General features: G+C 36.0%; 1 protein-coding gene across 5 annotated transcripts in view; it reads right to left on the reverse strand.

Annotated features, from left to right (window-relative positions):
* Positions 1-14,285, reverse strand: part of MSH3 (mutS homolog 3) — a 219,485-nt gene that overhangs the window by 88,949 nt on the left and 116,251 nt on the right. For 4 of the 5 annotated variants that reach the window (XM_032277143.1, XM_032277151.1, XM_032277159.1 and 1 more), the window contains 4 exons: positions 13,941-14,128; positions 13,056-13,224; positions 6,038-6,102; positions 2,705-2,821 (listed from right to left, as the gene is read on the reverse strand). In XM_032277143.1, the coding sequence (XP_032133034.1) occupies positions 2,705-2,821; positions 6,038-6,102; positions 13,056-13,224; positions 13,941-14,128 (539 nt within the window). The remainder of the gene's footprint in view (positions 1-2,704; positions 2,822-6,037; positions 6,103-13,055; positions 13,225-13,940; positions 14,129-14,285) is intronic. The other variant, XM_032277167.1, reaches the window with a different exon arrangement.

The following is a 14,285-nucleotide window of genomic DNA, read 5'->3' on the forward strand; positions in this document are numbered from 1 at the left end:
ACTCCTGGGTCAACCTAGTAGAATGCCCAGTCAGAAGGCTGATGCAGTAAGAATGGTTTGAGTAACAGTGGGCTGTCAGAAGACAACAGAAGAAGGGACAAATCAAAGAGACATCTCAAAGGGGAAAAAGACAATCAGAAGCTTGATAACAGGTTGGGCATGGTGGCTGGCACCTATAATCTCAGCACTTTGGGAGGCTGAGGCAGGCAGATCACTTGAGCCCAAGAGTTCAAGACCAGGCTGGGCAACAAAGAGAAACCCTGTCTCTACAAAAACACTTAACAATTAGCCAAGTGTGGTGGTGCATGCCTGTGGTCCCAGCTACTAGGGGGCTGGGGCAAGAGGATTGCTTGAGCTGGGTAGGTAAATGTTGCAATGAGTCATGATCATATCATTGCGCTCCAGCCTGGGTGGCAGAGGGAGACAAGAAAAAAAAAAAAAAAAAAAAAAAAGAACTTTATAACAGATAAAAGGACCAAAGGGAAGATAAATAACACCAAGATGATTAGCCTGGGAGACCTGAACTTTCCTGAGTCTGGAATAATGACAGAGAGAATAGAAGCCAGATCTATGAAATTAAGTATGGTCTGAATGGAATGAACATGAAATTACCTCACCAAATCCCAGGACCCTTCTAGAATGTGAGTCCTTGAAGACTGAAAGGTGTAATAGTTCAATTTTCACATTTTCAGTGGTAATACTAAGGAAAAAGTCAGGAGAACTGAAAGACTAAAATGGAAAATTCAAAGTGAAATAGAAAAGAAACTGATAGACAAAATCTGTATCCCTGCAGTCAATATTCTGAGTAAATATAATCTCAAAAGATTTAAGTAAATTGGAATTTCTTTCTGGTCTTATAATTTGACACTCCTCAGGGCAAAACGATTGGCACCAACTTACCACTTTGTAAAAATTCTCACATATCTGTTTTTTGTTTGTTTGTTTGTTTGTTTTTTCATTTATCAGGTTGATTACTTGAAATGCAATAAAGCTCCCTAAAGGACATCACTGAATTTTTACTGTTTAAAGTTTTATTTATTTATTTGAGACAGTCACACTCTGTTGCCGAGACTGGAGTGCAGAGGCACAGTCTCAGCTCACTGCAACCTCCGCCTCCCAGGTTGAAGCAATTATTGTGCCTCAGCTTCTCTAGTTAGATGGGATTACAGGCACACACCATCATGCCTGGCTAATTTTTGTATTTTTATTAAAGACAGGGTTTTACCATGTTGTCCAGGCTGATCTCGAACTCTGGCCTCAAGTGATCTGCCCATCACGGCTTCCCAAAGTGCTGGGATTACAGGTGTGAGCCACTGTGTCTGGCCTGTTTACGGTTTAAAGTGAGACTAGTAGAAATGCATTTAGACTGATGCCTGTGGGCTCACTGTGGGCAGGCTGGCAAAGGACACACACCTGGCTGCCAGATGGCTGGGGCTGAATCTTGACTCCAACCCTACCCTTGGAAGATTAGCTTCTTATTTCTGCATCTCACCTTATTCATTTGTAAGTTGGGTATGATACTTAGCTTCATAGGGCTCATGTGAAAAATAATGAGTTTATATATAAAGTACTTAGACCAGTGGTGGCCTAGAGCTGGCTCCTATGGACTCATGAAAAACAACTGTGCACATCTCTTCCCAACTCTAATCCACTGGTGGCTTGAAATCACTCCTGGTGAGAATGTTTACACTTCAGAAATCAGCAAATTCTACAAACATGACTGTTCTTCCAAAGAGCTGGCTGTTAATCATTCGCCAGCACACCATGACTTAAAACTGCCAATATGAACACACGACTATCAATAAATCCAGAATGTGAGACATTCTTTGAGACAACGGCAGGGACTCTTCAAACAACACCATAGTATAAAAATAAAAAAGGGTGGCAGACGATTCTAGGTTCAAATAAAGAAGCATAATTACCAAATGCAACATGTAAATGTTGATTAGGTCTTTCATTTAAAAATCTAAAGGGGGGACACTGAGAAAATTCAAGAAATTCAAATATATTCATAAGTTAATGTTAATTTTTCTTAGATATAATAATGGTGTTAAAATTATATAGTAGGAGGTCCTTATTTTTAAAGACGTAGGGTAACTATTTAGGGGTAAAGTGTTATGATGTCTAAAACTTACTTTCAAATGGTTCAGAAAAAAAAATATGAGAGAGATAAAAAACAATTGTGGTAAATGCTAACATGTGATGAACCTAGGTGAACCTAGGTGGTCATTTTAACTTTCAATAGATTTTAAGAATTTCTTTCAGGCCAGGTGCCGTAGCTCATGCCTGTAATCTCAGCACTTTGGGAGGCCGAGGCAGGCAGATCACTTGAGGTCAGAAGTTCAAGACCAGCCTGACCAACATGCCAAAACACTGTCTCTACTAAAATTTAGCTGGGTGTGGTGGTGGGAGCCTGTAATCCCAGCTACTCAGAAGGTTGAGGCAGGAAGAATGTCTTGAGCCTGCGAGGTGGATGTTGCAATGAGCTGAGATTGCACCATGGCACTCCACCCTGGGCAACAGAGTGAGACACCGTCTCAAAAAAAAAAAAAAAAAAAAAAGAAATAAAATCAGAGAACACATGTACCCAACTATTTCATGGTGGGTCACAAGCTGTACTCTCTATTTTCTTTTTGATGGAAAGACTTTTCTGGTCTGTTTCTAAAAGCAAAAAGTCAGATTATATTTTTCATTGTAAACTCACTCTAGAAAATCAAGCCATTCAGCACTGCAGTCAAGGACTAGCTGCTCCCGGAGCTGATTCAGATGTCTGTAATTTTCTACAATAAAAGGAGAGTGAAAACGGCTCACAGCTTTTGTGCTAGAAGAGGGGAAAAAACATAAATAGGAAATCAAGGTTAGTAAAAAATCGAAATGCCATCACTTCAGAAAATTAAAGTAGTTATTTATTATTCTCTGATGAACCTTGAAAGTAAACAGCTGTAAACAGAGGAACATTCTTTAATTATGGTCCTGAACTCTACTGATTCCAAAGAATATGACTTTGCTCAGGAAGTCTTTCTAAATGCACTTCAAATTATATCCATATGGCAAAGTCAGAGTTTAAAATTTTTATTTCATAGGCAAAAAGCTTTTTTCTTTAAATTATACTAAGTGAGAATGCTTTTTTTAAAAGATAAGAAGCAAATATGGTAAAAGAAAGTATGACATAGCTGGGAGGTAGATACATTGGTGAAGGTTATATTATTGTTTTATGGACTTTTCTGTATGACTGAAGTATTCCAATGAAAAAAGAAAAAGAAAAAGCATTACAAAGAATAGCAATACATTAATTCAGGAGGCAATTTAAAAAGAGATCTTTAGGATACTGTGATCTGTGCAGATTCACAGTGGCCTTGGATGGGAGAAAATACCAAATGCTCCCCATCTGGGCTTGAGTATCATCTCTGCTCTCCATTCAGTAGCTGTAGAGCACAACAGAGGATACCATGGATCCCCAGTCAGAGAAGCCAGGTTGAGGCTCTGGTCCTGCAACTTACTTACTAGCTATGTCATTTTGGGCAAATGGAACAGACCTTCTCTAAATATCACTTTCCTCATCTATGAAATAGGGTAATAGTACCTCATAGGTACTGTTGAGAGGATCAAACAGATAGCACTTAGGAAAACACCTATATGTATTCAATAAAAATTAGTTGTTTTGTAGTGGTGGTGGTTGCCATTGCTGTTAATGCTGTCATTATGATGATAAGTCTTCAAGAAGAAAAGGTCAACGTGTCTGGTCTTTGTTTGCTCCCCCACTCTTATAATACACTGCTGCACTTTCATTTGCCAACTTGCTGAATTAGGGGTGGGCCTTCTGCAATCAAAATCTGACTGCTGATGTTCTAACCCATCTCTGTCAAAGCCCTATGGCCGAACAGATAAATTGCAATGAACCTTTCCAAAACCATCTTATCTGTTGATTCAATTTACATTATTGAACATTCAAAAGATGGTGACACTGATTTACGCCTTGCTTGTTGCTTTTAAATTACATCATCTGGACTTCTATGCCAACATATTTATCAAAGCTTTCTCTTCTGGCAGAACTCATTTAGTGAGATATTTCGGTTATTGTTGTAGATAGACTAACATGGTTTTTGGCAATTTCTCTTCATAAAGCATATTTCATTCACTAGCTGTGGCATAGGACAAAAATAGAAGGAAAGAATGCCTGCACAGAGAGAAAACAACATCCCTAGAATCAACAATACCCAAATCTAAAGTATACCTTCTGGTAGCATTTTTAAAAAAAATAATGGTATTAGTGTGAAAGAAATGCATGCCTGTGCCTTCAACATTTGATAATGTGGTAAGGGATCATGAACATTTTCTTTTTAAGTTAAAATAATGAATTATGGGCCGGGCACGGCTCACGCCTATAATCCCAGCATTTTGGGAGGCCGAATTGGGCAGATCACAAGGGATCAGAAGGTCAGGAGTTCAAGACCAGCCTGGCCTACATGGTGAAACCCTGTCTCTACTTAAAAAAAAAAAAAAAAAAAAATGCAAAAATCAGCCTGACATGGTGGCATGAGTCTGTAATCCCAGCTACTTGGGAGGCTCAGGCAGGAGAACTGCTTGAACCCTGGAGGCAGAGGTTGCAATGAGCTGAGATCATGCCACTGCACTCCAGCCTGGGCTACAGAGCAAGATTGTGGCTTAAATAAATAAATAAATGGGAGGCTGAGGCAGGTGGATCACCTGACTTTGAGACCAGCCTGGCCAACATGGTGAAACCCGATCTCTACTAAACATACCAAAAAATTAGCCAGCCTTAGTGGTGGGCACCTGTAATCACAGCTATTTGGGAGGCTGAGGCAGGAGAATCACTAGAACCCTGGAGGCAGAGGTTGCAGTGAGCTGAGATCACACCACTGCACTCCAGCCTGGGTGATGAAAAGAGACTCCTTCTCAAAAAAAAATAATAACAGTAATATAATAATAAATTAACAAGCATTCACACATTATGTCAAAATTTCCCTTCATCCTTAAAACAGAATGCTCATACACTATTACCAGCTACCAGTCCCTCTTCTACCACCTTAGGAAAATATACCATTTTCATCTTGTTTGTGCAACTTATTGGTAACAGTACTAATAAATATTCCACAAAAAATACTACTCACAGCTGTATATACTTCCCTAATGCCTTGTCTTTAAATGAGTCCCCTCTTGGGGATTAATGTCTAACCAAGGAGAAAAGGCAGAGTCCCAACATAGTTCTCTAAATTTGTTTTTGATTAATTTATTTTTATGAATTCATGATCTGGGTTACCAAAAAAAGATGTAAAGAATTATAATAATTATGTGCCAAGGAAGGCATTAAGAATAAAGAAATGTGGAGCTCAGTGAGGTAGAAAATGAAATTGCAGCTTCTTAAAAGAAATGTCAGGCACAGCATTCATCATGAAGTACAAGCAACTAAATTAATCTTACAACTGAAGGTTCCTCAACTTTTCTTTCATGTGTACCCTGTGCTGTAAGAATAAAATAATTTACAAAACAAGAAAACAAATGTGAAAAATAAGATACTTTTTTCAAGCATGTTTTAAAATCAATGAGAAAGAGTTAGAAATATGATCTCCTTGGTTAAAAGTTCCATAACAAAGGGCCAGACTCAGTGGCTCACGCCTGTAATGCCAGCACTTTGGGAGGCCAAGGCGGGTAGATCACCTGAGGTCAGGGGTTCAAGACCAGCCTGACTAACAGAGTGAAAACCCATCTCTACTAAAAATACAAAAACTAACTGGGCATGGTGGTGCATACCTGTGGTCCCAGCTACTAGGGAGGCTGCGGCATGAGAATCCCTTGAACCAGGGAGGCAGAGGTTGCAGTGAGCTGAGATCGCACCACTACACTCCAGCCTGGGCCATGGAACAAGACTACAAAAAATCAAAAAATTCCATGAGAAGAAAAAAATAAAAAGAATTGCTTTTAGTTTCGAGAATGTGTTTACTATCAGTCCAGTGGCACACAGACATACAGATGTCATTAAAATTCATTATAAGTAAAAAATTTATTTTAAACCTACCTTCCAACCTTTACCCAATCAGTTGGTATACAAGACACAGCAGAGTTCTTTATTTCGATCAAAAACTAAAACAAATAAACAGATATTTAGATGAATAACCATTATATATTTTAAAGCATTCCTCAAATTGTGGTATAACAATTTATTATATATTGTTCTAAACACTCGAAATAAACCCAGTATTGTTTTTCAGACTGTATATATGTCAAAACAGACAAACATTATTAATTAAAGGTTCAATACTTGGGACAAAGTACAATTTGTATTGCACAAAACATCATAATATGTGGGCTTTCATGTTTCTAATATTGTTAGATATGTACTCTGAATGATGGCTTTTTCATTAACAAACTTTCAGTTATTCTCACTTATCTTAAGAATTCTATTACTCAGAAAAGATTGAATTTCCAAGTATATAAAATTTTAAAATATTCAATTACTAGATGTTACACTGGTTTGAGACATGATCCTCCCCTATTCTCAACAAAGAGGATTTTTAGATAGTTTTTATCCACGGAACCTAAATCCTCTAAAATTACCTTCATAGGAAAGTACTGACTTCAACTACAAAGAGAGGAAAGTATTTCTTCCCATATGAGAGTTTTCTTTACGTTTTTGCTTGTAAGAACCAAAATATCTTTTTAAAAAGATTTGTGTAGGCACACGGTAGTTGTATATATTTACTGGTTACATGAGATATTTTGATACAGGCATACAATGCATAATAATCACATCAGGGTAAACGGGGTATCCATCACCTCAAGCATTTGTCTTTTGTGCTACAAATGATCCAATTATACTCATTTAGTTATTGTACAATTAAATTATCATTGATTATAATTTCCCTGTTGTATTATCAATATTAGGTTTTATTCATTCTTTCTGTATTTTGTATCCATTAACCATCCCCCATCCCTCCCACCCCCACTACCATTGCCAGTTTCTAGTAAACATCATTCTATTCCATATCTCCATGAGTTCAATTGTTTTAATTTTTAGCTCCCACAAATAAGTGAGAACATGCAAAGTTTGTCTTTCTGCACCTGGCTTATTTCCCTTAACGTAATGACCTCCATAATCCACCCATGTTGTTGCAAATGACAGGATCTCATTCTTTTTTTTTGGCTGAATAGTACTTCATTGTGTCTATGTACTACATTTTCTTTACCTATTTGTCTGTTGATGGACACTTAGTTTGCTTCCAAATTTTGGCTATTGTGAACAGTACTGCAATAAACATAGCAGTGCAGATATCTCTTCAATATACTGATTTCCTTTCTTTTGGATATATCCCTAGCAGTGAGATTGCTGAATCATATAGTAGCTTTTTCTTTTCTTTTTTTTTTTTGAGGGACCTCCAAACTGTTCTCCATAGTGGTGGTAGTGGTATTAATTAACATTCCCACCAACAGTGTACGAGAGTTTCCTTTTCTCCACATCCCCACCAGCATTTGTTATTGCCTGTCTTTTGGATAAAAGCCATTTTAACTGAGGGGAGATAATATCTCATTGCCATTTTAATTTACATTCATAATATCTCTACAGATCCAACTGTGCCCTGCAAGTAAGGTTCTCTGAAATCAGCCAGGAAGCAAGTGAAGTTCTTCTATTACACCATTCATTTTTAGCATTAGTTATATATTATCTCTTCTCAGTGTGCTCTCATTCCTATATTATTACAATCAAATTCAGGCCAGGTGTGGTGGTTCACACCAGTAATCCCAGCACTTTGGGAGACTGAGGCAGATGGATTACCTGAGGTCAGGAATTCAAGACCAGCCTGGCAAACATGGTGAAACCCCATCTCTACTAACAATACAAAAATTAGCCAGGCATGGTGGCAGGCACTTGTAATTCCAGCTACTTGGGAGGCTGGAGCAAGAGAATCGCATGAACCCAGGAAGCGGAGGTTGCAGTGAGCAGAGATCGCACCACTGCACTCCAGCGTGGGCAACAGTGCCAGACTCTGCCTCAAAAAACAAAAACAAGAACAAAAAAAAAAAAAATGAATTCAATGTTTCATTAAAATACATTTCTAAAAACCTATTTTGAGCAGAATGGAACCCAGAAACTCTGGTTGTAATTTTGAGATGGCTATGAGAACTTTTTCACATTTATCAGTTTCATTATATGCATATAACTGCAGGTATTTATGATGTTCATATTAATAATAGTATAATATGGTCCTTCAGTTTATTTTTCCCATTAATAGAAACACTGTAGCTTTTACATTAATTATATTAAGAATCAGTGGCTAATTAAAAAAATTTTCATCCTTACAAAAATGTTTGGAACTAGTGATGTCCTCATGCATAGAGAAGAATTAATAGAGTTTCAAATCTGCCACACCTACTTAAATAGTTAAGAGTGAAAATTCTAAAAAAGTCTCCTTTGGCTACAAAAGTAATTTTTGAAAAACCACAAAAAATATTATTAATAGTAAAAACAAAACCACTTTTAAACTATGCTAAATAATTCTGCTATTTTAAAGTGTTCTATCAAAAGAGATGTTGGCCTTTTAATAAAATAATTCTGGAAAGAGCTACGCTAAAGGGAAACAGCAAAACTCAGGAATAGATTGATTGGATCACTGATATTTAGGAAGGACACATCCAGATGCATAACGACTAACACAGAGCTCCACAGGAGTTACCACCTAAGGGATGGACATTTTGAACAAGGAGTGCCTTGGGAATAGTTTGGACCATAACTATTCAATCTGTACGTACCAAAGTTCTACTCTAGGGACCACAATTGCTATAGCAGGCCACATACACAGGGCCAATACAAGGAGGAAAACAGTGAGAGTCAGAAAGGTGCAAGTTAAACACCTCTGGTCATGTCCTCAGATAAAGTCTGGTCCTTGGACTCATCCTCAGTGTCCCTTTTCCTCACTCAGCAGTCCTTGGGATTTCAGCCTGGGCTCCTCCTCAGAGCTGTCATCTGCTAGCTTTTCTTCTCTTCTATACTAACAATAGGATACAAAATTTTTTCTCTATTCTTTTCTTCAAACATTCTAAGAATGAGAATAAGCAGGCAGGCCTTTGGTTTAAGAATTATATTACTAAAGAAAACTAACACAGAAAAACAGCATACATTCCAGTAATCTTAGAAAGCTCTTATAGCAACTTTTCCTGTTCTACAGTTCCTGACTTTGTTTCTTAGGTGTTGATTTGAGAAGTCTGCCTTGATTCATTATAGCAATCTCTCATATTCTTCTCCTGGGACCCCATTCTGTCTTAGTTAAATGTCAGGTATTGTTACTCAATCTATATAGCCTGTGGTATCACTGGGCTGGCAACATTGCTAGGTTTGCTGAAATTCTTAACTCACTCCAGAAACTGTTGTTTTCTCCAGCACCACACTTAACCCATTGCTCTACCCCCCTCTTTTCATTCTCTCTCTCTCTCTCTCTTTTTTTTTTTTTTTGAGACAGAGTCTTGCTCTGTTGCCAGGCTGGAGTACTGCGGCGTGATCTCGGCTCACTGCAACCTCCACCTCCTGGGTTCAAGCAATTCTCCTGCCTCAGCATCACGAGTAGCTGGGACTACAGATGTGGGCCACCGTGCCCAGCTAATTTTGTATTTTAGTAGAGATGGGGTTTCACCATATTGGCCAGGATGGTCTTGATCTCTTGACCTCATGATTCGCCCGCCTCAGCCTCCCAAAGTGCTGGGATTACAGGCATGAGCCACTGTGCCTGGCCTCCCTTTCTCTTAATAATTTAAAAAGTACTTAGATTTAACAGATTTTTTCCGCATTTTAAACATAGTAAACAGATATCTGGATATGCTGCATGCTGTCAATTCATAAAACTCTTTCTAAAGATTTTTTTCAATATCTTTCTTTTTCCCTTAAAAAAAAAAATAATATTTATTAGTACTGCCCCCAATCTAAATGTTGCCCTATTTCCATTTCATATTTGATTCAAGGTTAAAAGATAATTGGCCTATATTCATAAAATATGATAGAGGCTATTACAGAAGCAGTAAACTCTGCAAACTTCTGCTTTCATTACATGCATACATAATATTCATACATATATGCATTCATTATTATGTAATAATACATAATAATGTGTGTACATCACTACATAAAAATATAGTTTCTGCTTTTATTAATTCCTTCTAAGCCAATAATTACATAGTCAGAGACAATAAGGAACCATACAATAAGGCTTTAATATTCTAATGAGTAACAAAAGCTGGGAACAGAAGTGAAAAATGAATGTTGTCAAAATAACACTGGATTGTGGCACATTTACTAATTTTAGTAAAAATAACAAGATCCACATAGCTTCACATGGATCACATGGGGCTGCTATAATGGATCTTTTAAGGTTATTACAAAAGCCATATGTATAGAAATAAAATGTCAGACAGAACAGAAAGGTGAAAAGCAGCACCAATAAATGTAAAATAAGGGTTTTTCACCCTGCCTCCCTCAATTCTCAGAGATAATCATATTTGATGGAGTCTGTTCCTAGTCCTTTAAGTACCTCTAAATAATTTGAGAATACCATCAATCCTGTTTTTTGTTTGTTTGTTTTTTGTTTTGAGATAGGGTTTCACTCTGTTGCCCAGGCTGGAGTACAGTGGCATGATCACAGGTCACAGCAACTTCGGCCTCCCAGGCCCAAGTGATTCTCTACCTTTGTCTCCCAAGTAGCAGGGACCACAGACAGATGCCACTATGTCTGTCTATTTTTATTTTTATTTTTTAGAGATGATATCTCACTATGTTGTCCAAGCAGGTCTTGAACTCCTGGGCTCAAGTGATCCTCCTGCCTTGGCCTCCCACAGTGTTGAGATTACAGGTGTGAAACACTGTAGTCCATTTTTTAAAAACAGAATTTGATGAAAACAGTTTTGAATATTTATAATTCCTTTAGTGTTCCAATGAATAGAATCATTAATTTTCAAAATGTTTTATGAAAGCAATTCTGTATTAATGTTCTACTAAAATCCTAGAGAAGATTATTACAAACCAACAAGAATCCCTCCTACTATTAATAATGAAGAAACTTTGTTCCTCAAATTCATCAACTTAACCTAGTAGAGACAAAAGATAACTGATCTTCCTTTGTAATAATTTTTAACATAATTTGTTGATCTCCATGCTGTACTTAAACCTCAACACCACAATCATAATGAATAAGAGACAGTCTACTATCTCTTCTGAATTCCTGTTAATTTTCTCTCATTTTTACTCAAAAATTGCCAAATGAATCCAGGAATGTCTTTCCAAGACTTAAACTTTATTTTATTTTGAAAACTATGAGCTCTAAAATATCTAAATTTTGTTAGATAATATCAATGGTTTTGAGAATCATTTGTGTTAATATTCAGATATAATAAATGGAGTGAAATACTGATATTAATATAATTGAAAGACTGGGGTCTGGCAGAATTTGGATGGAACTGTGCTTCTGACCTTGGGTAACTTATCTAACCCAAACCTTGGTTTTCTTTCCAGCAAAACTGGAATGATCCTTTTTGGTGTTGTTATAAGAAGTAAACAGGATAATATATGTAGGCACCTACCACCATTCTAGACTTTAACAAGTACTTGATAAATGGTAACTGTATTACTACTGTTGTTATTAAATGAGTAGCATAAGCACAGCACTTTATGATTAAAAAGCTCTTTCATGTATATTAACTTAATTGGTCTCCATAATAGTCTTACAACTGAGGTAACTCTTCCATGGTCATACAGTATGTAAATGGTAGAACTGGCACTTACACTTAACTTTCTCCACTGTACACCAGGCAGCCACTTTTCTATTACATGTCTTTTATAAAAGTAACTAAAGCAGTGTTAATCATCTGATTTTAACCAATAGCCAGAATAGTGGCCTTAGGTCAATTTTCATTTTGCAAGGTCATGACTGCATAGTAAAAACAAGAGCTACAATTAAATATTTGGAATTTGTCTGTTCAGACAATAAACATAAGTATAAATATTGTCAAATCATTTTTCTGTTATATAGAGCTCCATGTAGCACTGCGAATGTCTGCTGAGTATAACATGTTAATAATTTTAGTTCAGACGACAGGTTGATTTAATGGGTAAATCTATAAAATAGCACAAAACTAATAAACAGTTTAATGAACATTCTCAATTACTGTAGCGCTGCTTATTTCAAATAACTATAACAGTCAACAATCTTTTGGCAAAACACACAAAGCAATGTAAGAATTTAAAAATTTGATTTGAAATTAAGTTCTTCCCAACCAGAAAAATATGTATTTTTTTAAAAATCCTGAATAAAATGCTCACTCTATAGATGTTATCCATAAATTTCCTAATTTGCTATTTTAATAAAACAGAATTTCTCAAACTCCCCCAGGTTGAATCTTCATATTTTATTAAACATAAGATATAGGAGTAGCATGCCTCAAGACTCAGAATAGGACTGAAAAGCACAACCATATTTAAAAGGCATACTTCTTCCTTTTCTGGTTCTCATTCAGACATTACTATCAAACTTTAAACAGAAGTACACATCCCCAAGAAACATATTCTAAACAGTGCCATAATTTTATGGAAGACTCACTAAATGCAGTTTCTCACTCTAGATTTGTTTTTTTAGCAGCTATACTCTTTAGGAGGAAGCCCCGCATTTAATCACTGTATGAGCCAATCAACACGGTGGCCCACTTTGTATTTTTTCATCATCTGTAAGGCAGGGGTCAAAGACTAACTTCTCTTTCCTGGATTTAAAACAAATGAATTCTATAAGTTGCTATTCATAATAATCGAGATTTCTATAATATAATTTCAACAAATAACACTAAGACACATATAACATTAAGTTGCATTACTTTCACAAGAGAATAATAAAACACCATCATTAATTCTTATCAAAACAAGTTATTATAACATATTTCCAAGGAACAAAACAGAAAATTTGAGAAGATAATACATATCCTATCTTCAGATTTTTATTTATATTTTACAACAGCTTTTCTACTAGAGGGAAACTAATAGAAAATAAAAGTAGATTTGACATTACCTCCTGTCCTGATACTGTCACATATTGTGCAGAAGGATTTTTTAGTATTTTTCTTATTTCTTGCAAATGTATTCGGATCTTGTCACTAACACCTTGAATTTCATCCTTCCTCTTTTTTATTAAAGGGAAGTCAGAAAGGTCTTTAAATAATTCAGTTTTATCCCCAACTCTAAAAAATCAAAAAATGCAAATGCATATTCAAAGTTTATTAATTAAAGCAGTTATCACTTATTTTTCAAAGTGTGATGAAAGAGGAAAGCACTAGAAGACAGGGAAATGTGGTTCCAATTGTCACTAAGCATTTATGGGTTTTTTAACTTTTCTGAGGATGGTCAAAATCACCTTAATATCATTTTGTCTTATAAGTTCATGATTCCCATGGTAAAACCAAGAAATAAACCATTTGTTGTTTGCCTATGCAGAAAGCAAAGACAAATGTAAAGGTCAAATCTTACTTCATTTATATAGAACGTTTTGTGCAATACATTGTAAAATAACTACCTTTTAAAGGATAGCTTTGCTTTTAAAGATTCTAAATATAAGGCCATCTCTGGAAATACAGGAAATGAGTACAAGATACCATCTGACACTCATTTTGGGGTTAATAAACTACTACTGCTTAGATTTGCCTGTGTTTTACCTTTTCATCATCAGATACCTGGGGAAGAACTATATCTGTCCTAGACAAAACTGCCTAAATTTTAGAAAGCAAGTATTCCAGCTGTAATGTAATACTTTTAGGATCCAATCACATTTCTAATGATATGTGTACTCATGCAACTTCTATTATTAGTCTAGTAGAGATTAAGAATCCACAAATTAAATGGCAAATGCACTGGATTATGCTGACTGCTGAAAAGGAAGAATTGAGGGTCTAATACTTACTTGGCAGCTTGTTCATTGAGTATCTTTAGGTAATGCTCTACTGGACTGAGGAGTTCAGGAATTTCTAAAATAATGGTCCGGAGCAAGTCTGACTGAACGTGGGAATTAACAGCAGGTATTATTGCTTGAAATTCTGACTTTAAGTGATACAAGGTTTTGACAATCAAGAAGAACTCTTGGGTAGAACACTGAAAATAGAAATATTTTTTACCAAAATAGCATAAGATACATGAAAATGAAGTTTAATTAGTGATCTTTTAAAAGTTAGAATCAGAATTAAGGAAAGTTTTAATTTTCTATTAACTAGTTAGTTGAAATAAAATATCACTATATTTTCTAAATGAG

This window comes from Sapajus apella, unplaced genomic scaffold (assembly GCF_009761245.1).
Source record: "Sapajus apella isolate SASKATOON/1434 unplaced genomic scaffold, GSC_monkey_1.0 scaffold1, whole genome shotgun sequence".
In the NCBI taxonomy this organism is placed as follows: Eukaryota; Metazoa; Chordata; class Mammalia; order Primates; family Cebidae; genus Sapajus; species Sapajus apella.